This window comes from Culex pipiens, chromosome 3 (genome assembly GCF_016801865.2).
Source record: "Culex pipiens pallens isolate TS chromosome 3, TS_CPP_V2, whole genome shotgun sequence".
NCBI classification, from domain to species: Eukaryota; Metazoa; Arthropoda; class Insecta; order Diptera; family Culicidae; genus Culex; species Culex pipiens.
In genome coordinates, this window is record NC_068939.1 from 84662718 (window position 1) to 84687931 (window position 25214).

The 25214-nt window shown below is 43.4% G+C and overlaps 1 protein-coding gene across 1 annotated transcript; it reads left to right on the plus strand.

Moving 5' to 3' along the window:
- Positions 1-20: 20 nt before the first annotated feature.
- On the plus strand, positions 21-21619 carry LOC120418988 (uncharacterized). Its single transcript, XM_039581534.1, has 3 exons — positions 21-83; positions 134-2829; positions 21391-21619. Exons 1-3 carry the CDS (start codon positions 21-23, stop codon positions 21617-21619), a joined length of 2988 nt encoding a protein of 995 aa, XP_039437468.1.
- Positions 21620-25214: the final 3595 nt, after the last annotated feature.

The following is a 25214-nucleotide window of genomic DNA, read 5'->3' on the forward strand; positions in this document are numbered from 1 at the left end:
GTACGACCCGACCGCCGACGATGACGATGAAGACGATGAGATTGGCCAGCATCCACCTCAGCAGCGGCACCACAGCCGTCACTGTAGCGCCGGAAGCAGCAGCCGGAACACAACCCCGGGCACGACCCGCAAGTGTTCGGACAGCCTGAGCCGGAGCCGAACCAGCCTGAGGAGTGAGACGGCCAGCAGTGCAGCAGGTGGTGGCCACAGTCACCACCATCATCATCATCACCATCGACGGCAGGCGAGCAGTACCAGCAGCACGAGCTGTCTGCTGGTGGCGAGACAAACGAGGACGGATGATGACGAAACGCCAGAAGAGGAGGCGGCTGGCACAACGGCGACCTGTAACACCGAAGACGAACGCCATCCGGAGAGCGCCTCGACGCTGTACGTCGAGAACTGTCACTGTTCGCGAGGGAACCTCACGACCACCACCACGACCGATGACGACGAAGAGCTGCAGCAGTACTTTATCAACCGAAGCGTATCGAGACGTCCCTCGAACGTCAGCTCAACGTCACGGGTCAGCCATCGGAGCAACCGGAGCACACCCCGAAGTGGCGGAGGAGGAGGAGGAGGCGGCGGCAGTGGCGGAAGTAGCCGAAGTCGACAGCAGTCCAAGCGCGCTACTCCACTCAGCGGTGTCAGCTGTTGTAGCCATCACTCGCATCATTCGACACAACCCCAGACATACCGGAGTCGAGGCGGTCCCGATTCACCGTCCTTTCTGCAGGACAGTGGATCCAACGCAACCATTTCAAACTTTAACATAAATCCGGCACGGTTCCAGTGCAGCTACTACACGGCGGACGAGAGCGAAAACTCCTACTGCTCAATCAGCGGAGAAAACATCCGACAGATCCAGGCACAGACCCAAATTCAAACGGCGCTCGAGATGCGTCAGAAGGAGCACGAGTGGATACTGAAGCGGCCCGAACAACCGGCACCGCCACCACCATCCCGGCTGCAACCACTTCCACTGCCACCATTGCCACCGCCCGACGGTGGCAGTGACTACAACGATAGCCAGCAGGACGTCAACAGCATCAACGGATCGATCACGTCGATCATTGAAAGCACGTCCAGCGATCAGCCGGGTGGATCGACAACCACCAGCACGACGACCTCCACCACCCAACGTCAGCTCCAACATGTCGGCGAACGTGGCGGGACAAAAAACGGGAGCAGCTCCGGCAGTCAGATGATCCTCACACCGTCCAAAATAACGATTGAGAACATTGGCCAACTGTCGGAGATTGCGGCCAACGATTACGACTTTGACGACATCGACGTCAGCATACCGGAGATGTTCCACTCGCCCTCCAAGATCAAGTGGAACTTTCTAGCCGGCCTCGAGGAGAACAAATCCAACAAATCACGCATCAGCTCAATCTCCAGCCTGGTGGACGCGGCCAGCAGTGGGCGCGGACGCAGCGGAACCGAATCCGGCGGAGCAGACGTCAGCGAAACGGGAAGCGAGCGCAGACGTGACGACAGCAGCGACAACGACTACAGCCCAAACCGTATCCAGCATCAACCGCTACCACCGCTTCCAACACCACCACCCCAGAGCTCATCCAGCTGCAAGATTGAAGAACTGCTCAAAAAATCATCCCCTTCGGCTTCGTCCGAGTTCAAGACGGTATCGATCTGGCGCGCGGAAAATGACGACGAAGCAAACGCCATCATCTTCCACCACGAGAGCGAAATCGTCGAGAACTGCTGCAATAACCATTTTTTAGACCACAGTAGCTACGACATCTGTACCGTGGACAACTGTGACTATCTGATCAAAAGCAGCGACACCAAGAGCGAAGGCAAGGGCAGCATCTACAGTGCGAAAAGCGAAGAACGCCTCAACAACTCCGTTGCACTGTCCAGTTCGGCAGCCGCCAACAAGCTGGAACTCAAGCAGCGGAACATCTTCACGTCAACGCTACTCTCCGCAAGCGCCACGCCAGCGAACGTGTACAGCATCATCTCACCCGACCTGAAACGGTTCGAGAAGCAAACCAACCTCAACCGCAACTCGGTGAACCTCAGTCAGAACCTGTCCTCACCATCGTCATCCTCTTCGTCGTCCATATTTCTGGGCAACTACAATCAAACGTATCGAAACATCAATCAAAACAACGGCGAAGACAAGCTGCTCAACACGTCCAGCTCGAGAAGCCGCCCGGCGCCAACGGCACCAGCCCCACCACCGCCAGTCGCAACGACCAGCCGCTCAACCACCAGTGTTGGCTTCAACAACGCCGCTGACGCACCACCACCGGATGCGTCCCCACTGGAACCTGCTCCACCGTTCAGCATCACGGCGGCGGCGTCCACCGCAACGGCCGCAGCTGCATCCCAGTTCTACAACAAGTCCTACCACATCAATCTGACGGCACAGAACCGCCTCTACTTCCACGCGTACTCGAACGCCGTCCGGGAGATGGAACAGTGCCCGCACCAGTCCCCCTCGCCAACCTCGATCCAGTCGGAACGTTCGCCCCAACCGTGCGCCCAGTGCCAGGAGCTGTACGGGTCGCCCTTCTTCTACAGCAGTACCAACGCCACCAACGAGGACTCCACCGGCACCGGTGGAACCTTTGCCGACATTGCCAACACTAGCAGCAGTGCCAGCCTAACCGGATCCGGAACGGGTGCGGGACACCGTCGCGGTGGAGGTGCCCGGCCCGGATCGGTCCGCTGGCGACGCAACGTGAGCCACTCGCTCCGGATCAACGGTCTGGTTCGGGTCGTGCGGACCCGGGCCCGCAAGTGCGCCGACTACATACGCCACAAGGAGCGCCTGACCCAGAATCGCTTCCACCGGCGGAAGTGAGCAGCCAGCAGCATGTGTGAGTGAGCGCGAGCGTATGCGAACGAGAGAGCGAGAGTTGTTTTTTGTTTTTTCGTTAAGTAAGTATTTGTAAAGATTCTTCGTTGAAAAGTAAACAAGAACAAAAGCATTCGTCAAAAAATCTCGTGATTGCGCATGTAGTGAACGGGGGTTGCGCGCCGAAGGTCGACTATCATCATAGCAACCAGGTAGGAAGCCACACTAATACACACACACGCGGTGTGGATTCAACGCGAAGCCAGCCTACTTTGATGAGCAGCAGTTCGAAGAAAGGGGAGAGAGTTTAGGGTAAAATTTGCTAGACTTAGGAGTACATAGAGAGATAAGTGAAAATGCACTAGGAAATTAAATTTTAGAATAATCAAATAAACAAATGTTATCGAAAGAATTCGACCCGGATGCGTTTTCAGACATTTTGGAAACATTACGACGGAGGGTTCAACTCGAGCAAATAAACAAAAATGGTATTACTAAGTAGTCAATACTTGAGAAAGCTAAGTAGCTTTGTCTTTGCACAAATTAATTAAAAAATAGAAGAGATGCGACGAGATTCAAACGAGCTGGGTTTGACCCAGCTTGCTCCGATGCTCTCACTTAAAATACAGAAATAAGAACACCGTTTCTTATGGACAAACACGTATGTAAAAAGTGATAACGCGGATTAACATATTCTTAACGACTACATAGATATCTCAACCAAAAAAAAAAGTAGGAGACCCCATAAATAATGTTTCTTTTAAAGTAAAATCGAAATCTACTGTATAGTGAAATCCGTTGACGAAAAAAGGTAAATTACGCGAAGCGTTGCGGTGAAGGAAATCCAAAAACGTTATTATTTTCGCAAGTATTTCCAACACCTTAACACTTGGGACAAGACAGTGAGGAAGAGAGCAACGCTCTTTATTCTTACTTTCTCTCGTTGCATCGCCTTTGCTCTATTTTCGCATACTCCGACGAAACCGAGAGTAAAGCAGAAGAACGAGAGAAATTCGGAGGAAAGTGAGTTTTTCATTTGCTCGACGTTTTTCTCCGAGTCTTAAATACAGGCAAAAAACAAAGACGAGTCCCAAAAACAGTAGATCTTAGATATGATAAAGCAAGGAAGAACGTGCAGAAGGGAATTTATAGCGATAAAATCAATACCGGAATGGAGGAGAAAAGATACATTTTGAGACAGTTTTTTAACGAATAGCGTTTGTTTTTTTTTCAATTTAATTGAGTTAGAATTTAATTTGGCCGATTTACAACAGTGATATACTGGGTTTGAACAAAAATGTTAAGGAATTGCTTCTCATGAGAGAAGGAACAACAACAAAAAACCAAATTCTAAATATTTTACCAACCAAAATATGTGAATTTTAAAGGCAATTTGACAAAAAATGTTTCTTCTAACTAAAAGTTATTGGCTTCAAAATACACTACACGCACGTTCAAAATCAGTCAGCTTTCGTCAAAACCGAACCTACTCAGAAATGAGTAAAGGGGTCATCTGTCAAATTTGAGTGAATTTCACCCAGATGTGGGTGAATATCACTAAGTTTTCCTGGAATTCTGAGTGAAATTCACTCAAATCTGACAGATGGCCCCTTTACTCATTTCTGAATAGGTTCGGTTTTGACGAAAACTGAGAGATTTTGAACGTGCGTGTAGAACTGTCACTTTTACACAGCTCTCACGCACACTATAAAAAAAAATGTGATTGAGTGTCAAATTTTCTGTTTTTTTTAAGCAATTATTGTTTACAAACCCACTACTCGATTTAAAAGTTTAGCTATTCTTGGCATTATTTACAATTCACATCTATTTTCTACTTTTTTATGGTTTTTACCCTTTTTCCCATTAACTGTCGTTAAAAACTCTCGAGATGAACAAATGAAAGTAACTAAAACGAAGAGGAAACAATATAGCAGTAACTGCGAAAACAGAAAACCCTTAAAAATAATACATTGTAATTTTGATGCACTGCCAAAATGGTTTTTAATGAGATAAAAAATACAAACGTATAGGAAATAAATGAATAAATCAACAAATTATATCGAATATAATTTAAAAGTAAACAAAAGAAAATTAAAACATGCCAGCAAATCAATAACAACACAAAAACACAAACCATTGTAAAATTGTTGACTTACTACAGACAAGAACAAATATTCCCACTTGCAAGATTCATAACCTTAACGAAGAACGAAGTATAAACAAGTATGGCTATTCAAAAAGTTAGATCTCCTCATTTTTTTACCAACATACACAAACACAAACACACCTTGAATCAAGTCCAGAAACTTGAGCCCTTCCCACTGTCCTTTTATTTCTATTACCTTTCGATAACAAGTGACGTCATCATATCTGCTTACCACTGCCAGAAAATCGATTACAACCATTTACAGAAATGGAATCAGCACGAATCCGACGAATCAACTGTTGTGAATGAGACGTCATTTGTGAACGTTCCAAAATGTCATGTTGATATTTGCTTAACCACGTGATCGCAACCCTACGCTTGACAGATATCCTTACCTTTAGCATGAGTTGCCTTTATTGCGTTGAAACAATGCTAAAGGTAAGCATCTGTCAGGCGCAGTCAAGCGAATAATCCCTTTGAAAAAAAAAATCACGAGATCAAAATATACCCCTCCCTCCCCGTAAACATCAAGTTTCTGGCGAAAATTGGCGCACTGAATTTAGTAAATAATCGTTGAAAATATATAAAACACGCAAAAAGAGGAAACTTTTCGTTACATGTTATTAAAATTGAGATTTCTCCTCCGGTGAGAAACTCATACGAGTTCGAACAATACGAGTGTCAGTAATCATCAAAACAAAGCAAAAGCAAACAAACGAATGAGAGTAATAAGCGAAATTTAACTAAAAATTACTCATCACACACACACACGCAAACATACTTCCGTGCACTTGGGCGGATAAGTAATGTACAATTCATAACTTGGCAACATTTATGAATAATGTTAATCAGTTAAAGAACGACGAAAACATCACAGAGAAATGCAAGGAAAACTAACACAACAAAAAAAACAGAGAAAACAATAAACATTTCAAACACGATTACGTTTCCTTTCGTCGAAACTCAACCAGAACTCACAAAAGATTAACAAAATAGCAAGATATTTCTCGCAAAAGCGCTTTTACCAACAAATTCACAAAAAAAACATTACACGAACACTTACACAAAACACCCACAAACACACGGCTATAAAAAACGCGCGCAGTTAGTTAAGTGAAAGTGGACAAGCTGAAAAGAAATAGAAAAAAAGAACAGAAATCAATCGACCTCTCAAAAAAAAAAAAAAGAAAACTCTAGCAAGTGGAATACGAGCGTCGGAAATAATTCTAAATGTAAATAAGGAGTGCGGGGGCAAAAAGGTTCAGCGAACTTCAGTACTTTAACGAGGTGAAGACGCAAACTGGAGATAAACAATGAAAGAAAAGATACAATTAAAAAAATCCAAACCTATGATTAATGATCGAGAGATAATTCTTACCAAATAATGGAACACGGTCGAAGCAAGTCTTATTATGCCGACACGAAATCAAAGAATAGAAGGAAAATCTTGGGCGAGATACGGGGAAATAAGGAAGAGATGGTAAGAAAGTGAAAAACAACTATTATTATTATGATTACGATTATTGATTATTAAGTAAAATGATATAACGAAAAAAAAACACAAAAAATAACAATTCAAAACCAAAAAAATAAAATATTTATTACCTAATTTAAAATTACAAAATGAAAAATACATCAAACAGTGGAAAATTATTAAACTTTTTATCATATCTTTAAAATATCACAGCCTTGAGATATCATAAAGGGCAATATTTTAACAGTCTTATTACAAAAAGGTTAAACAATTCTAGAAAAACGAAGTTCTATCAATTCAACAAAACTCAAACTTCGCTTTCAGTTTAAAAAATGCATGATTCAAAATAGTAATTTTTTCCCATTTTCCCTGATAAGAACAACTTTGAAGAGAATCATTTCTGGAGTTTTTTTTTTAAAGGTCCAATAAACCAAATTTCCAGTTTTTGCTTTTTGGGTGTTTTGAAACCGCCTTGAGTCAGGGGTATTAAAAAACACCCAAAAAGCAAAAACTGAAAATTTGGTTTATTGGACCTTTTTAAAAAAAAAAACTCGAGATTTACAAACTTAATCCAGTGGCATATTTTTAACATTCATATTATTATTTAGATAAATATCAGCAATTCCATATGAAAAGAGCCTAAACCTTTGCCCTAAACCGAAAAAAAAGTTCTCCGATCGGGCTCAAAATTTGTCTGGGGGTTCCTTGGCCAAAATAATTAGACCCGTTTTTTTTTTTTTTTTTTTTTTTTTTGCCATTAGGGTTACCTACAACGTGCTACGGTAGTCCCAAAAATGGCATTTTTCGTCATATTTTTGGGAAAAATAGTCTAAAGACCAAAAAATCTATCCCAACACTTGAAAAGGTCGAATAAAACCTTAAAATGCCGTTTTGACGGTGTCTGGACCAAAGAGCTTATGTCTGAAAATATTTTTATCGAATTCCTTGGACAATTTTACGTAACATTCTCAAAAAATGGGAGGTTAACATTAACAGGATTCCGAGCGACAACAGTGTTTAGAGCATTCCATGGTTTTAAATTTGGAAATGGATGTACACATTGTGTTGATCTGAGTCTGTTCTAACCGAAACTAACGAGAAAAATCAAAATATTGTGCTCCTACGTATACAAGATTAAAACTATTTTTTTTTTTTTTTGAATGAATAACAAGCAAAATGTCGTCGAATTTGACAACGTATGATAGCTCCAATACATAAGTGGGTTTAGAAGACCAGTCGGTTGGTATATGGAGACGTCATTGGTCATTTTTATTTTAATATAGCTCAGACCTTTGACATTCATTTAAATTCCAGCATGAAAATTCTATAAATCCTAAAAAGCTATGCGTCTCCTCCAAAATATATGAGCCTCATACAAAAATATCGGGGCGCCTGGCTTATTAACATTTCCATTGTGCTACCAACACATTTATTGATAAATTTTGACATGTTTAAGGATTAAGGACCTTTACTTTTTTTCGGATTATGAAATAATAAAATCTTTTCATATTGGAATAATTTATTTTCATATGATTTTTGGGTATGTTTTGTCGCTCAAAAATCTGGAATTGCCAGAATTATTAGACAACCCTGATGGTAATGCATGGGGACGTTCTTGGTCATCTATAAACTACCTGTAGGACCGACAACAGACGTAGCAGCTAGAACAAAATAATTTGAAAATCATGTGCGATCTCGTAGGCTATTGCCACTTGCAAAAATAAGCCTGAATGTAGACTGCAGTGCACCACAGCTTTTACAGGAGTCGTGTTTTAATTCTCATGAATATGATGTTGATGATGATATTTTTTAAATAAATTGATTTTTTGCTCTGAAAACTATATTATTTTTTCAGAATCACCAATGCGCTATGGGTTTCCTATGAATATAGGACCTTTTGAAAAATTATGCGAGAAATTAACTAACAATCATCTGAAGCGATACTCAAAATAACTACACTTTTGATGAGAATGAGAATACGCCCAACCACGTGCTTTTCAATATTGTTGTTTACACTTGAGAGCAGCGCGGGAGAGTTGGGTTCGATTCCAGACGGTCCCGGTGGCATTTTTCGAGACGAGATTTGTCTGATCACGCCCTCCGCCGGATGGGGAAGTAAATGTTGGCCCCGGACTAACCTAAAAAGGTTAGGTCAGTCCAGGTGTAGGAGTCGTCTCCCTGGGTCCTGTCTCGGTGGAGTCGTTGGTAGGCAGTTGGACTAACAATCCAAAGGTCGTCAGTTCGAATCCCGGGATGGATGGAAGCTAAGGTGTAAAAAGAGGTTTGCAATTGCCTCAACAATCAAGCTTTCGAACACCTAGTTTCGAGTAAGAATTTCGCAATCGGAGAACGCCAAGGCAATGCTGTAGAGCGAACAATTTGATTTGATTATATTTTCATTGTATAAGGTGGATATAGAAGACTAGTCTGTTAGTACTTTGAGACGTCATTGGTTATTTTAATTTTAACAGGCTTTTGACATTCATTTGAATCACAGAGAACAGATGTATATAATTGAACAAACAGCATTGAAAAACGTGTGTAAAAATTCAAACCAAAATACGTTGAAAAGAGCTAGGGTGTGCACCATCCGCCTAGATAGCGCCACTTCCAAAATCATGATGGCCTACAGTAGCAGAACGTTGGACCATCTAATCACTGCATAAAACATTCCGTACGAACGACATCAGACCAATGTCTGACTGCCCTTCATCAGAGGGTTGCAATTTTACGCGCCAAAGAAGGTAAACAAAACGAAATCGGACATAACATGTGTAAAGGGACTATTTTAAGTTGTCGCTTGAAAAATCATTTTTGAATGATTTTTTTGTTATGTTTTTATTAATGTTATTGCATTTTTGCATTATTTTTAGTCAACTGGAATTATACAGAAGTGAATTTTATATTTAAACAAGGTTAACATTTATTTTCTTTCGAAATTATTGAGCCTTTTTCATTGTTAGGTCAAGTATTCTCAGCCGCGACGGTGGCGCCGCCAAGCGTATCCTGCACACTCTAATTTCTTTGATGCAAGATTGTATGCAACGCATTTTTTTAGTTTACACGGTTTACACACAAGTTAGAACCAAGATGTACATCTGTTCTCTGTGTTTGAATTATCAGCATGAACTTTCTATAATTCCTAAAAAGCAGGGCTGTGGAGTCGTAGTCGGAGTCGGAGCCGGAGTCGGAGTCGGAGCCGGAGTCGGTGGAGTCGGGTCTTTTTGGGGACCTGGAGTCGGAGTCGAAGTCGTCAAAACTCGCACAGCTGGAGTCGGAGTCGGAGCCGGAGTCGGCTAAATTTTTATGAGCTGGAGTCGGAGCCGAATATTTATGATATTCCGGAGTCGGAGTCGGAGTTATCTAAAATTTAACAGATGCCATTATGTGTTTAAGCATTTTTATTGTGATTGAAATACTTTGTGTTATTACTTTGTGTTATTACCCAAGTATGTAGTATGATAACTAAAAAATAAACAATATTGGTTTTGTAGTCAGAAACATTCAACTGATTCATGACTGCTTCCTTTTGCTTTTGCTCAATTCATATTTGGCCATATTTAATCCAGTTTTTTTTTCTGAAAAAAGTTCACACACAGTCATCTTTTACCCCTATAGCGAATGTCTTTGAAGTTTTAAATAATATTTTTTTAGGAAAGAAGTTGCAAGGTACATAAAAAGATTGAAGATAATATTCACTGTTTTTGAAAAACACTGACTGTTCCATCAAATTATCTACGATTTTAACATTCTATTACTTAAAACTTCATCATACCGGTACGAGAATCAAACTCACGACCTCTGGATTGGAAACCCAGCACGCCGCTAGTCGAAACCCAACCCCTACCGGTCAGAATTCCCAGTGAACATATTTACTCTTTTAAGGGATCTGACTTTGCCGAGCCAGACAGGAATCGAACCCATCACCTTCCGCTTACAAGGCAAAACCCGTAACCTCACGACCACGGAAACTCGGCTACTTGGAACTCAACTTGCTGATTTTGTTTGTAACAAATACCAAAAAAAATCAATGTGTCACATTTAAAATATTTGAAACTGACAAAAAATATCAAATAAAGTTGCAACTAATTTTGAAATAATCATTGACTATGGTAAATACACCGATTATCTTAATGTTCACTATTTCAATTCAATTCGGTTTATTTGTGAATAATCAAGTTACAATGAGTTCATTTAGGTACATAACAGAGTTTTGGAGTTCCTTTCAGCTGTGTGTTACATCGTAATTCAAACGAAAGTATTATTACTTATAAATATTAAATAGAAGGCAAGAGTAAGAAAAAGTTTTCAAAAAACTTACAGAAAGTGCAATGGGAAAAGGATAGATAAAGAAAAAGCTTAATACTAGATCACAGAAAAAATATCAATTATAGATGTGCTTGATCATCAGCTCCCCAAGGGCCAGGAATTGTTCCGCCTTATTCCGGCAGCTCCGAAACCGCGTCATCATCTCCCCCGCGAGAGCAAAGAACTCCGGCAGGGTAAAGAGATCTTCCCCGGTGACTTCTTGCTGGCCCGCATTGCCGTTACCAGCAGCGACCACGCTGGCGAACGAACGCCCCCAACCAGGAGGGAACGCTGAGTTGTCCGCTGGAACCATACGCTGTCCAGCTGCAGGAACGGCTGCGCTCGTACTTCGCTGAGGGGAGTGGGACGCTGCTGCTTTCTTCTTCCTCTTTTCCTGCTCCTCTAGGTAGGCCTTGCGCGCAACGCAGCCGCGGTAATTGCCGGTATGGTTGCCGTCACAGTTCGCGCACTTTACGCGCGGCTTGGTTTGTTCTGCCTTGTCCCCCAAGTCCGCCTTTCGTGGCAGTGCGCACGCCTCTGAGAGGTGTGACTCACCGCACTTCACGCAGCGGGGCCGGAGGTTGCAGTTCCGCGAGCCGTGGCCGAATTTCTGGCAACGGTGGCATTGCGCTACGTCCGTCGGGTTCTTGGCGTAAAACCGCAAGTTTACCCAAAAACCGTCCAACGTCTTAGTCCGCCGCAGGTCTTGGATCTTGACGGTGCCGCGGTCGAAGTACAACAGGTACAGGGTGTGCATACCCGTGACCGTTGTCTTGCGCGAGAGCACTTTTATCTCCCGCGGTTTTATTCCGGCGTCCGAAAGGTGCTTCTTCAGGTCGGAAACCGGACGGTCTTGGTAACCCTGCAAGACGACCTTGACAGGGGGCTTCTCGGGGTTGAATGTGTAGAAGTTGAAGTTGCTACGCTTCAATTCTTCAAGCACCAGGTCGAAATTCTTTTTGGTCAGTGTGATCACTTGCACTGACGACTTGCCGATTTTTAGACAATATCCGAGGCCTTCCAGCAACTCGTCAACATCGTCCGCCAACGTGTCCAAAACAAAAATTGGAGGTGGTCTTCGTTCCGTAGGAGAATTGTTCTGTTTTGACGTCGACACTTTTTTCCGTGCACGACCATCATCATCGTCGTCGTTGTCGGTAGTGCTACCGTCGGTGTTGTTGTTGTTGTTTTCTTCGTCGTCGCTCAGCATCTGGAACTCGTTCCTGATGGGGATATTGGCGGATGTTGATGTGCCACTGGTTGTGGCACCGGAAGTACCGGAACGGGTTCGCACTGGTGATCTCGGAACATATCCGGGATGTAGTAACTTTTTGTCGATGCCTTCTGCGCTCACGCTCCCCTGCGCGATGGCGGTCGACACGGCGTTGGTCTGTTTACCTTTTTGCACACGGCCGGTAGACGAACTTCGCGGGTTTTTCGAGGCCGCACTCGAACTGCCACGGCCACGGCCGGCCTTTGGCATGCTGCAGGAGCAAACTCGCGGGTACTCACGGTAATTTACGGCGAAAAAAATCGAAAAAACGATGGAGCACTGAGCACTTGACTGCTGCTTGCTCTCGTGCTTACACGGAGGTCCATGTTCACTATTTCTCTACTAAAATCTGAGTGTTTATTCTTAACTGCGGGTGGGCACCTACACCCAAAAGAAAAATATATCTCAATGTCATATTTTATAACATTTTTTGCAGCAAGCCCCTAGATCATTTTTGCCCGCGTATAGAGCTATCTAAGCCCGATCTCACGCACACTTGCTTACCATTTGTTTTTGCTGGCGGGAACAAATTTTAACCTAAAAACCCTTCGTGTACAAACACGCAATACATGCGCACGTAGATAACTCTATAAACATTTCAGCGATCTGCAGTTCTCACCAACACATATAACGCTGGACCGTCCCCGAGCAACACTCCAAAGAGAAGCATATGTTGGTGCTCTTTCACTCACTTTTCATCAAGCGTCCATGGCGCGGTGGAAGCGTGTCGGATCAGTAACCAAGAAGTTATTGGTTCAATCCTCGTTCTGTTAAGGGTTTTTTTTTTGTGAAATACAACCGAAAACCGTCGGTAATGTCGATAATTGTCAGTAACGGGCAAAAATGTCATACCCCTATATCGCAAAAAATGCATGAGGACAGTTTTCATGCAGATTCTGATATACTTTCATGCCGCCATGCATCACAATCATGCGACCGCCAGTTGGGTGTATGCTTATGCTTATGCTTAAAATCTGAAAGTGTTTATTCTTAGGCAAACTATTTTGATATCGTTGCAAATTATATTCCTAGGTTGCATACCGTATCGAATCCAATATTGGCTTCAAAACCTATATTTACACTTAGAATTTTTGCGTCCGCCTCGGGATTCGAACCAGCGACCTCTGGATTGTGAGTCCAGCGCGCGGTCCGATTGATCCACACAGGCAGACATCAATATGACGGAAGGTGATTGCAAATCAATGCACCTAAAAAAAATCTTCTTGGAAAGGTAGCTTAAGAGCGAGTTTTTCACCGATGTGAAACAGGTCGTATCGAGGTGCTCCGATTTGGATGAAACTTTCAGCGTTTGTTTGTCTATACATGAGATGAACTCATGCCAAGTATGAGCCCTCTACGACAAAGGGAAGTGGGGTAAAACGGGCTTTGAAGTTTGAGGTCCAAAAAACCTAAAAAATCTTAAAATTGCTCGCATTTCCGTAAAACTTCATCAATTCCAACTCTCTTAGATGGATTCGAAAGGTCTTTTGGAGCACTTTAAAATGTGCCATAGACATCCAGGATTGGTTCGACTTTTTCTCTTAGCTTTTGCAAATTACTGTCAAAAATGGATTTTTTTAAAACCTTAATATCTTTTTCCAACAGCCTCCAACACCCATACTCCCATAGGTCAAAAGATAGGTAATTACATGGACTATAAGCCTACGGTGTTAACTTTTTGGCCAATCGCAGTTTTTCTCATAGTTTTTCGATTTTTCTAGAACAAACATTTTACAACGTTAGTTTTTGCCCTGTAGGCCGCCATAGCGGCACTTTTTGGTCTCAATTTTGTCATATTCGGAATCCTCGGACAATTTCACGTAAGTTAGCAGTATTGGAGTAGTAAATTTGATTGGAAAAATTGCCATTTAGAATGAATTAAAATATTTTTTAACAATTTGTTGGATTAGGGGTAAAACAGGTTTTCGCCTACTTGATACAGCATTTGACGTATTGATCACAGGGTAAATAAGATCCATTTCTTTTTTCAAAAATGTTTTATTTAATTATTTTTTAAATCCAATTTACAACTCCAATACTTCTAACTTACGTGAAATTGTCCGAGGATTCCGAATATGACAAAATTGAGACCAAAAAGTGCCGTCTTCTTGGCCTACAGGGCAAAAACTAACGTTGTAAAATGTTTGTTCTAGAAAAATCGAAAAACTATGAGAAAAACTGCGATTGGCCAAAAAGTTAACACCGTAGGCTTATAGTCCATGTAATTACCTATCTTTTGACCTATGGGAGTATGGGTGTTGGAGGCTGTTGGAAAAAGATATTAAGGTTTTAAAAAAAATCCATTTTTGACAGTAATTTGCAAAAGCTAAGAGAAAAAATCAATTCAATCCTGGATGTCTATAGCACATTTTAAAGTGCTCCAAAAGACCTTTCGAATGCGTCTAAGAGAGTTGGAATTGATAAAGTTTTACGGAAATGCGAGCAATTTTAAGATTTTTTTGGTTTTTTGTACCTCAAACTTCAAAGCCCGTTTTACCCCACTTCCCTTTGCGTAGAGGGCTCATATTTGGCATGAGTTTATCTCATATATAGACAAACAAACGCTGAAAGTTTCATCCAAATCGGAGCACCTCGATACGACCTCTAGAACAAACCGAGCAATATTTACAAATACTGCCTCTTAAGAGGAACCTAGAAAATATCTGGAGTTTTTTTAAAAGGTCCAATAAATCAAATTTTCAGTTTTTGGGTGTTTTTTAATACCTCTGACTAAAGGCGGTTTCAAAAACACCCAAAAAGCAAAAACTGGAAATTTGGTTTATTCCCCTTTAAAAAAAACTCCAGATATGTTACCTGCGGATTTTTTTTTTCAATTTTAAGTTTTTTCATATAATTTTATGGAGGCGCATGATCGTTCATAAAGCTTCGTTTTAGGTGAAGATGCGCGCCTCCTTTTAAATGCTTATAAAATTTTAAAATATAATTATATTATAAAATTCCTTTGTGAAATATTTTCTAAATCACGGATATTTGAAAAGGACAATTCCACAAAGAAAATTTGTAGGTACATTAATTTGCAATAATGTACGTCTCAATAAAAACCAATGGAGCTTTAAAAAATAGTTTCGTTTTAAATTTAGTACATATTTAAAAAAAACCAAGGTGACTTTGATGGTCACTGTGCTTCGTATAAATGTTAGTATAAAAGTGAACAAATTGAATTTATTTGTTAAATCGATCATTAAGGATTGGTTTCTTTTGATTAAATATAATTAATAAATAATTAAATAACAATTAAATAACTAAACTTATCACCTTATGTAAACTTGAGGTTAAGTAAATAAATCCATATATACTTACAACATTGTTCTTCTACAAATGCCTACAAATCTGGAGATATATTTTGATTTATGTTTCAATAACGTATAAAAAATATAACCTAGAAACTTTTTTCCTCCCTTTTTTTGATTCGAACATTCTTTCCTTGAGAAAAAAAATGAAAATGTTTTCAAAATAATAGTTAACTAATTTTGAAATATTTTAAAAAAATGTGGAGTCGGAGTCGGAGTCGGAGCCAACAATTTATTGAAGGCTGGAGTCGGAGTCGGCTAGAGTTGGTAGGCCGGAGTTGGAGTCGGAGTCGGAGTCGGTTGAAGCTGAAAGCCGGAGCCGGAGTCGGAGTCGGAGTCACCTTATCTCAAAAAGGGAGTCGGAGTCGGAGTCGTTTAAAACATGACCCGACTCCGCAGCCCTGCTAAAAAGCCATGCATCTCCTTCAAAATATATGAGCCTGATACAAAAATATGGAGGCGCCTGGCTTATCAACCTGCCTTCGTGCTACCAACAGAGACGCATCGAGATCTATCGGCCCAATAAAAACTCTTTACCTGCTCTGTATGATAGAACATATCATGAAGCTAACAGAACCATCTCAGAAACCGTAAGAGATAGAAAATTGTGAGATTCTACAAAGTTGTAGCCATAAGTGAAATGTAATAATTGTCCAAATACAGTCAAACCTCGCATAAGAGCGCCTCGCATATGCAACTTTGCATATACGAGTCATTCCACCTGATTCGGTTTTGTCGCAAGAGTTGCATATGCGGATTTGGCTATATGGGAGACATGGCCTATATTTTTATAAAAAAAATCATCTTAACTATACAAATTTATAGTGTTTTGGAATCGTTATGAAGTCAGCTATACAGCTACACCATATTTACAAGGTTTACGATGTTCTAGGTCATCCGAAACTTCCTCAAGTTAAGGCCTATGTGTTCACCGCCGTACAAGTATTAGGTAGGCGATTGTGACTGTGGTTTTTGACCTCTGATCATATCCGGATAGCCTCAGGGAGGTTCAGGGACTAGTCTTCCGATGTTTGGTGATGTTCTAGGTCTCCTGTAGAGTCCCGGGAGTTACGGCCGATGGGTCTACCGCCGTAAAAAGATAGAGGTCGGAGGTTTTTGACCTCAGATCATATCCAGGTAGCCTCAGGGAGGTTCAGGAACTAGTCTACCGATGTGTGGTTATGTTCTGGGTCTCCTGTAGAGTCCCGGGAGTTACGGCCGATGGGTCTACCGCCTTAACAAGATAGAGGTTAGTGGTTTTTGACCACAGATCATATCCAGATAACCGCAAGGAGGTTCAGGGACTAGTCTACCGATATGTGGTGATGTTCTAGGTCTTCTGTAGAGTCCCGGGAGTTACGGCCGATGGGTCTACCACCGTAACAAGATAGAGGGCGGAGGTTATTGACATCAGATCATATCCAGATAGCCTCAGGGAGGTTCAGGGACTAGTCTACCGATATGTGGTGATGTTCTAGGTCTTCTGTAGAGTCTCGGGAGTTACGGCCTATGGGTCTACCGCCATAACAAGATAGAGGTCGGAGGTTTTTGACCTCAGATCATATCCAGGTAGCCTCAGGAAGGTTCAGGGACTAGTCTATCGATGTGTGATGATGTTCTAGGTCTTCTGTAGAGTTCTGGGAGTTACGGCCGATGGGTCTACCACCGTAACAAGATAGAGGTCGGAGGTTTTCGACCTCAGATCATATCCAGATAGCCTCAGGGAGGTTCAGGGACTAGTCTACCGATATGTGGTGATGTTCTAGGTCTTCTGTAGAGTCTCGGGAGTTACGGCCGATGGGTCTACCGCCGTAACAAGATAGAGGTCGGAGGTTTTTGACCTCAGATCATATCCAGATAGCCTCAGGGAGGTTCAGGGACTAGTCTACCGATATGTGGTGATGTTTTAGGTCTTCTGTAGAGTCCCGGGAGTTACGGCCGATGGGTCTACCGCCGTAACAAGATAGAGGTCGGAGGTTTTTGACCTCAGATCATATCCAGATAGCCTCAGGGAGGTTCAGGGACTAGTCTACCGATATGTGGTGATGTTCTAGGTCTTCTGTAGAGTCTCGGGAGTTACGGCCGATGGGTCTACCGCCGTAACAAGATAGAGGTCGGAGGTTTTTGACCTCAGATCATATCCAGATAGCCTCAGGGAGGTTCAGGGACTAGTCTACCGATGTGTGGTGATGTTCTAGGTCTTCTGTAGAGTCTCGGGAGTTACGGCCGATGGGTCTACCGCCGTAACAAGATAGAGGTCGGAGGTTTTTGACCTCAGATCATATCCAGGTAGCCTCAGGGAGGTTCAGGAACTAGTCTACCGATGTGTGGTTATGTTCTGGGTCTCCTGTAGAGTCCCGGGAGTTACGGCCGATGGGTCTACCGCCTTAACAAGATAGAGGTTAGTGGTTTTTGACCACAGATCATATCCAGATAACCGCAAGGAGGTTCAGGGACTAGTCTACCGATATGTGGTGATGTTCTAGGTCTTCTGTAGAGTCCCGGGAGTTACGGCCGATGGGTCTACCACCGTAACAAGATAGAGGGCGGAGGTTATTGACATCAGATCATATCCAGATAGCCTCAGGGAGGTTCAGGGACTAGTCTACCGATATGTGGTGATGTTCTAGGTCTTCTGTAGAGTCTCGGGAGTTACGGCCTATGGGTCTACCGCCGTAACAAGATAGAGGTCGGAGGTTTTTGACCTCAGATCATATCCAGGTAGCCTCAGGGAGGTTCAGGGACTAGTCTACCGATATGTGGTGATGTTTTAGGTCTTCTGTAGAGTCTCGGGAGTTACGGCCGATGGGTCTACCGCCGTAACAAGATAGAGGTCGGAGGTTTTTGACCTCAGATCATATCCAGATAGCCTCAGGGAGGTTCAGGGACTAGTCTACCGATATGTGGTGATGTTCTAGGTCTTCTGTAGAGTCTCGGGAGTTACGGCCGATGGGTCTACCGCCGTAACAAGATAGAGGTCGGAGGTTTTTGACCTCATATCATATCCAGATAGCCTCAGGGAGGTTCAGGGACTAGTCTACCGATATGTGGTGATGTTCTAGGTCTTCTGTAGAGTCTCGGGAGTTACGGCCGATGGGTCTACCGCCGTAACAAGATAGAGGTCGGAGATTTTTGACCTCAGATCATATCCAGATAGCCTCAGGGAGGTTCAGGGACTAGTCTACCGATATGTGGTGATGTTCTAGGTCTTCTGTAGAGTCGGTAGACTAGTCCCCGGACCTCCCTGTGGCTATCCGGTTATGATCTGAGGTCAAAAACCACCGACCTCTATCTTGTTACGGCGGTAGACCCATCGGCCGTAACTCCCGGGACTCTACAGAATACCCAGAACATCACCACATCGGTAGACTAGCCCCTGAACTTCCCTGAGACTACCTGGATATGATCTGAGGTCAAAAACCTCCGACCTCTATCTTGTTACGGCGGTAGACCCATCGGCCGTAACTCCCGGGACTCTACAGAAGACCTAGAACATCACCACATATCGGTAGACTAGTCCCTGAACCTCCCTGAGGCTATCTGGATATGATCTGAGGTCAAAAACCTCCGACCTCTATCTTGTTACGGCGGTAGACCCATCGGCCGTAACTCCCGGGACTCTACAGAAGACCTAGAACATCACCACACATCGGTAGACTAGTCCCTGAACCTCCCTGAGGCTATCTGGATATGATCTGATGTCAATAACCTCCGACCTCTATCTTGTTACGGTGGTAGACCCATCGGCCATAACTCCCGGGACTCTACAGAAGACCTAGAACATCACCACACATCGGTAGACTAGTCCCTGAACCTCCCTGAGGCTATCTGGATATGATCTGAGGTCAAAAACCTCCGACCTCTATCTTGTTACGGCGGTAGACCCATCGGCCGTAACTCCCAGGACTCTACAGGAGACCCAGAACATCACCACAAATCGGTAGACTAGTCCCTGAACCTCCTTGCGGTTATCTGGATATGATCTGTGGTCAAAAACCACTAACCTCTATCTTGTTAAGGTGGTAGACTCATCGGCCGTAACTCCCGGGACTCTACAGGAGACCCAGAACATAACCACACATCGGTAGACTAGTTCCTGAACCTCCCTGAGGCTACCTGGATATGATCTGAGGTCAAAAACCTCCGACCTCTATCTTTTTACGGCGGTAGACCCATCGGCCGTAACTCCCGGGACTCTACAGGAGACCTAGAACATCACCAAACATCGGAAGACTAGTCCCTGAACCTCCCTGAGGCTATCCGGATATGATCAGAGGTCAAAAACCACAGTCACAATCGCCTACCTAATACTTGTACGGCGGTGAACACATAGGCCTTAACTTGAGGAAGTTTCGGATGACCTAGATCATCGTAAACCTTGTAAATATGGTGTAGCTGTATAGCTGACTTCATAACGATTCCAAAACACTATAAATTTGTATAGTTAGGATGATTTTTCATAAAAATATAGGCCATGTCTCCCATATAGCCAAAATCCCATAAGCCCTGTACCTCGCATATGCGTGCTTCGCATAAGAAACCCCCATATGAGTTGCATATGCGAGGTTTAACTGTAAATAACTATAAGTTCTACAAAACATTTTTTTTTTCCTTTCTGTGAATTACGAAACTTATTTTTAACATTGCAAAGCTCTAACAGTTATACAAGAGGAAATATTAAACATAAATTTAAAGCATATGAATTATCCATAAAAGGGCCAAAACCTAGGCCAAAACGCATTAAAAATCATAAATTGCTCGCATGTTGCATTTGAAAGGTCTTTTGAAGCACTTAGAGATCCGGTTTTGACGTTGGTTTGACTTTTATCATAGCTTTTGTAAATTATTGCTAAAAATAATTATTTTGAAAATCTCAATTTCTTTTTGCAACAGCCTCCAACAACCTATTCCCTCAGGTCAAATGTTATGAAATTACGTGGACTATAAACCTCCGGTATTACCATTTTGGCCAATCACAGTTTTTAATTTTTATTATAATTCAATAATTTCAATGTGCTTCAAATGCGTTTTCTTATCTCAAACGCCAAAAATATTGACCAAATATGATCTACAAGCCATTAAGGTGACGGGCTTCGATTAAAAAAATCGCCAAAACTCAATTTTTCAACCAATTTTTGATCCTTAAAAAGCATTGAAAAGAAGAACTCTTGAAACTTTAGAAAATTTTTGGGTTGGAAATTTTACTTGCCCGCATTATTTACAATTTAAATGATAATGGTTTGTATAGCAGAAAATGTGAAAAACAGACAAAAAATTTAAAAAGTGACTGTAAAAACATGAAAAAAATTGATAGGTAAAATGTAATGATAGGAGGTGGTAGAATAGGCCAAATACTACCGAATACAAACATCAACGAAACAAGACACATTCAAATTAAAATACTAAAAATTAAACAAGAAAAAATAAAAAAGAGAAGTAAAGTTTTTCGTAGAACAAAAAATGCTCAAAATAACCTCCTGAACACGGGAAACATAAAAAATTTCGAAAAAAAGATTTGGGCTGTAGAGGGTTAAAAGTCCAGTTTTATGATGTTATCAGGTACAATATTGTTCAATCAACACGACATTTCTATGTGGGAAAATCAATTATCTTTCCAAATATGTAAAACATTGGGGCCAAAACGCAGAAAAAATCAGGATTTTTTTAAGGAGCCGAATAATCAGTACGTTCCGTACGTTCAGAAATTGCCTCAATATGTGTTCGGTGTCACCGAAGTGCTAACCCCACCGCGCGCACACCCCTGCGCCCACTGTGAAGTGACAGCAGCTGCCAAAGTCAAAACGTCAAACGAAACGTCATCCACGATTCGCGCGCGCAAGGCGCTCGCGTGAGAACACGTCCAACCGCCAACGAGGCAACACGCAACATCAGCAGGAAGAAGAAGTGTAGTGTAGTGAGGAGTAGGAGAGGAAGAAGAAGGAGAAAATAAACAAGAAAATCCAAGTTACCCGGTGTTTTCGTCCCTCCTGCGGTCCCGCTGCAAATCCGCCACCTAACCCGAAATACAGTCCACTATCCACAATCGGCCAGCCCCGAACATGGTCCGTACCGAACCGGATGCGTGAACGCCGTTCCCGATCAAGGCCAGGATCTGAAGTTGCCGGAAACCGCCGGAACTTTCCAGATCAAGCGCTGCTGTTCAACGTCACCCTCCGCTACCTCTTCAGCCAACCGTCTCCGAGCGTTTGTCCAGCCGCGGACTTACGCCGTCGGAAGTCGGATTCCGGAAGTATCCGCTCCAGGAGCTTCCACCAAGTGATTCCACCGAATTACTTTTGGGCTGTCGAGAGCAGGTGAGTTTCCGATCGAGTGTTCCCCTCTGCCCCGCCATTTGCGTGTTCGGACGTGTTTTCCCGGAGAAACACCGCGCAACAACCTGTGTGCGTGTGTGTGTGAGCGTGTGTCACAGACGCCAGAAGTGACAGCAACAAAGCGTCGTCGTTCAACCGATCGCCGATCAATCCACCCACCAGTGCTGCGACCAAGCAGCAGAACCTGCCCAACCGGTGTCAGGTGCTAAACGTGGACTTTCCCGGAACAGCGGAAAGTGGCCATGTCCCCAACCCGAAACCTGGCGGATGCGATCCGACAGTGCCAGCGGGCGAAGCAGAAGGTCGTTTTCGTTCAAGATGTGATCTTGTCTCTGCAGCAACCGACGCTGGCGCATGTGACCGTATTGCGCAACTTCCTGAGGACAGCGGACAGCGAGCATCTCGGAACTGTCAGATTGTTTCCACCGGAAGCCCTCGAAGAACAGATGGCAAACTTTGAGGAGTTCGAGGAGCTCTTCCACGAAGTCCAAGTCAACATGGCGAGGAAGTACGCTGCTGCGAAACGATGTTCAGCTCAACCACCCGGCGAGGCGGCCCAGATCGCCGCCGAGGCATGGCTGATGCAGCAGCTCAAGGCTTGGGAGTCCCTCCAAGCGGACCTCCCGGAGCAAAACGACGAATCCCCGAAGACCAGGTCCCAAACCCTGGATAACGAAGAGGCAGTCCCCCGAGACTGCGCTCCACCGACTGGCTCGAACCAACCGAATACGAGCTACTCCCGGACGAGGGAGAAGCCCGCCAAGAACGCGCGTGTGGACACCAAGTCCAACGCTCTCCAAGTGACCAACCACGGGCCACTAGAACCAGCCGAGGCGGTTGATCCGGAGGACCATCCAGCGTCTACCGGAAGCCCGAAAGACGTCATCGACCATCTGCTGCCAGCAGTGGTCCAGTGCTTTGGCCACCCGGACGCTAGATCCGAGTGGAAATCTGATCCAGATCCAGCACATGAACCCAAAGCCAAGATTCGAACCCGTCCAGGTCGTGTCCATCCGGACAACGGCCAAGAAGTGAAGATCGTCGCGGAGCATACCCCAATGCTGCCGCCGACGGTTAAAGCCCCTGACAAGCGTGGTCAACCTCGATCCTGCCGCATCCATTCGGATGACGGCGCACTCCAGGATCGCCAACCAGGCCGCTGTTGGCCAGCTCAAAAACGCCAGCGCCAAGGCTGGTTCCCAACCGGTCCGCCGGACAAGAACGTCCCAGGTGAGTCCAGACGAAGCGGTCAACCAGGCCGCACTCAACCACCGACCGAACGCCAGCGTCAAGGCTTGTTGTTGAGGAATTTGTTGAGGTTCCTCAACCGGGGGGAGTATGTTCGGTGTCACCGAAGTGCTAACCCCACCGCGCGCACACCCCTGCGCCCACTGTGAAGTGACAGCAGCTGCCAAAGTCAAAACGTCAAACGAAACGTCATCCACGATTCGCGCGCGCAAGGCGCTCGCGTGAGAACACGTCCAACCGCCAACGAGGCAACACGCAACATCAGCAGGAAGAAGAAGTGTAGTGTAGTGAGGAGTAGGAGAGGAAGAAGAAGGAGAAAATAAACAAGAAAATCCAAGTTACCCGGTGTTTTCGTCCCTCCTGCGGTCCCGCTGCAAATCCGCCACCTAACCCGAAATACAGTCCACTATCCACAATCGGCCAGCCCCGAACAATATGAAAAGAACCATGCGTCTCCTTCGAAACGGCTTGTGGCTCACATTTTAACGTTGTCGTGCTATCTTATCGCACGTTGCTTTTTGACGTTTCGAGAAAAGCGCATTTTAATGTTTGACCTTGAATAAACAAAAACGAGAGCACGCAATGTTAACAATAACAACCACGTTATGTTTGGTTGGCCATTCTGTGCTCTGTCCCCTGTGTCAAACGTATTCTGACCTGAAATTCCTTGGACCAGTTGTCGCACTTACAGCATAGGGTCTGTCAAGATAGCACGATAAGATTTAAAATTCTTTCATATGAGAGTGACAACAATGCACGGAGTTTTTTCTGTTTTTGTTGAATATCTCAGGACTGAAATCGAATTTTGGGGATCTGTGAAGGTCAAATGGTGAGGTAATGAGAGCAGCACAAAATGGCGTTCTTTACTCAATTTTGCCCAAAATGCTTGTGCAATAGAGTAGCACTACAATGTCGGTTTGAAAGGAAATATGGAGGTGCATGATACTTTGTAATTATTCTATCGTGACGCGTATCTGAACAAACTGCAATCTCGACTGCAATTCTGGTTAAATTTCAACAAAAAGAGTGACAGGAAAAGGGAAAGGTGAAGCCTAATTAGTTGCGTTTATCAAAGGGATGTCATCATTTCCACCAGTAAACCACCGCCAACTGCATTGCTGAAGTATCATTTTCTGTATTTTCATTTTTTCTAATATCTTTTGTTTCCATTTTTTTTCTCTCTCGTTTTGTATTACTCTTTACAGAGGAATTTCTATTTGTTTTGTGTTTTTGTTTTCCATTTACATTCAAAAATATACAATTCTGAAATTACAACAGCTTGCGCCAACTTGCGTGACTGTGATTTTTGTTATCGTTACTTTAGTACAAATTGGTTTCATAACTTACAATGTTTCTGTGAGTTTGTGTGTGTGAGGGTGTGTTGATTTGTTCTCTCTTTCTACAAGTTGCTCACTACAGTTGATACAAATGTTTTTTTTTTGTGTTTAACCGCACGTGTCTTTGAGTCTGCTCTAAATGTCACACTATAGTAGTAGGTATTGTTCATTACACGAGATTTGGAATGATGAATATACTTTTTTGTTTTGTTTATATTAGTGTGAGTGTGTGGTATTAACTACAAATATGTATCAAACTCTCATCGAATAGTGGTATTTTGCCGCAAATATTTGTTTGCCCTTCAATCACCGCCTGCTAAGTTGTGGCTTTTGTCGTATAAAAGATTTTTGTTTAGCCTCCTGTCAAACACTCTCACAATATAGCAAATCTAGTTTGGTTGTTTTTTAAGGGGGTGGTTGAGAAATGGTTGGCTACTTGGATGAACGCGTATGTTTCGTCTAGGTTCGTGTAAACATTGTGCATGAATATGGGAGACAACTATACACTGCAGCAAGGTGAAAAAACACACTCCCGAAATATCAAATGAGTGTGTTTGCGTGGGTGTGTGTGTGTGCAACGGACGACTAATAAATGGCTATCTTGGATTTTCTAAACTTGCTGTTAGAAAAACTAGACACGACTAGACGTCACAGTTGTTGAGCTGCAGAAAACGACACGATTGTAAGTACGAGAAACACCCTGCATTTATAGTTTTGTGTTATGATTTTGAACAACTTTGGAACAGCGATGCTAAATTTGTTAGTATTTAAAAATATCGGATAAATAAAATCTATTTCAGGATTTTTGGTAGGCATTTTGATCTCACCACGTCTCACCTTCGTCAATGTGACAGTTTAGTAAAATCACCAAAGTATATGATTTAGAGAAGGTATGGCGGATTTTTGTTCGATGAAAAAAGTTAGCATAAAATGCGGATTTCGTATGGGGAATTTTACA

Bases quoted from the DNA above. Each gene is read 5' to 3' on its own strand.
- LOC120418988 (XM_039581534.1), top strand. From the start codon at position 21: ATGACGATGAAGACGATGAGATTGGCCAGCATCCACCTCAGCAGCGGC. The intron at 84-133 runs GTAGCGCCGGAA...ACGACCCGCAAG, and splicing joins GCGGCACCACAGCCGTCACT to TGTTCGGACAGCCTGAGCCG. The intron at 2,830-21,390 runs GTGAGCAGCCAG...ACAATCGGCCAG, and splicing joins AATCGCTTCCACCGGCGGAA to CCCCGAACATGGTCCGTACC.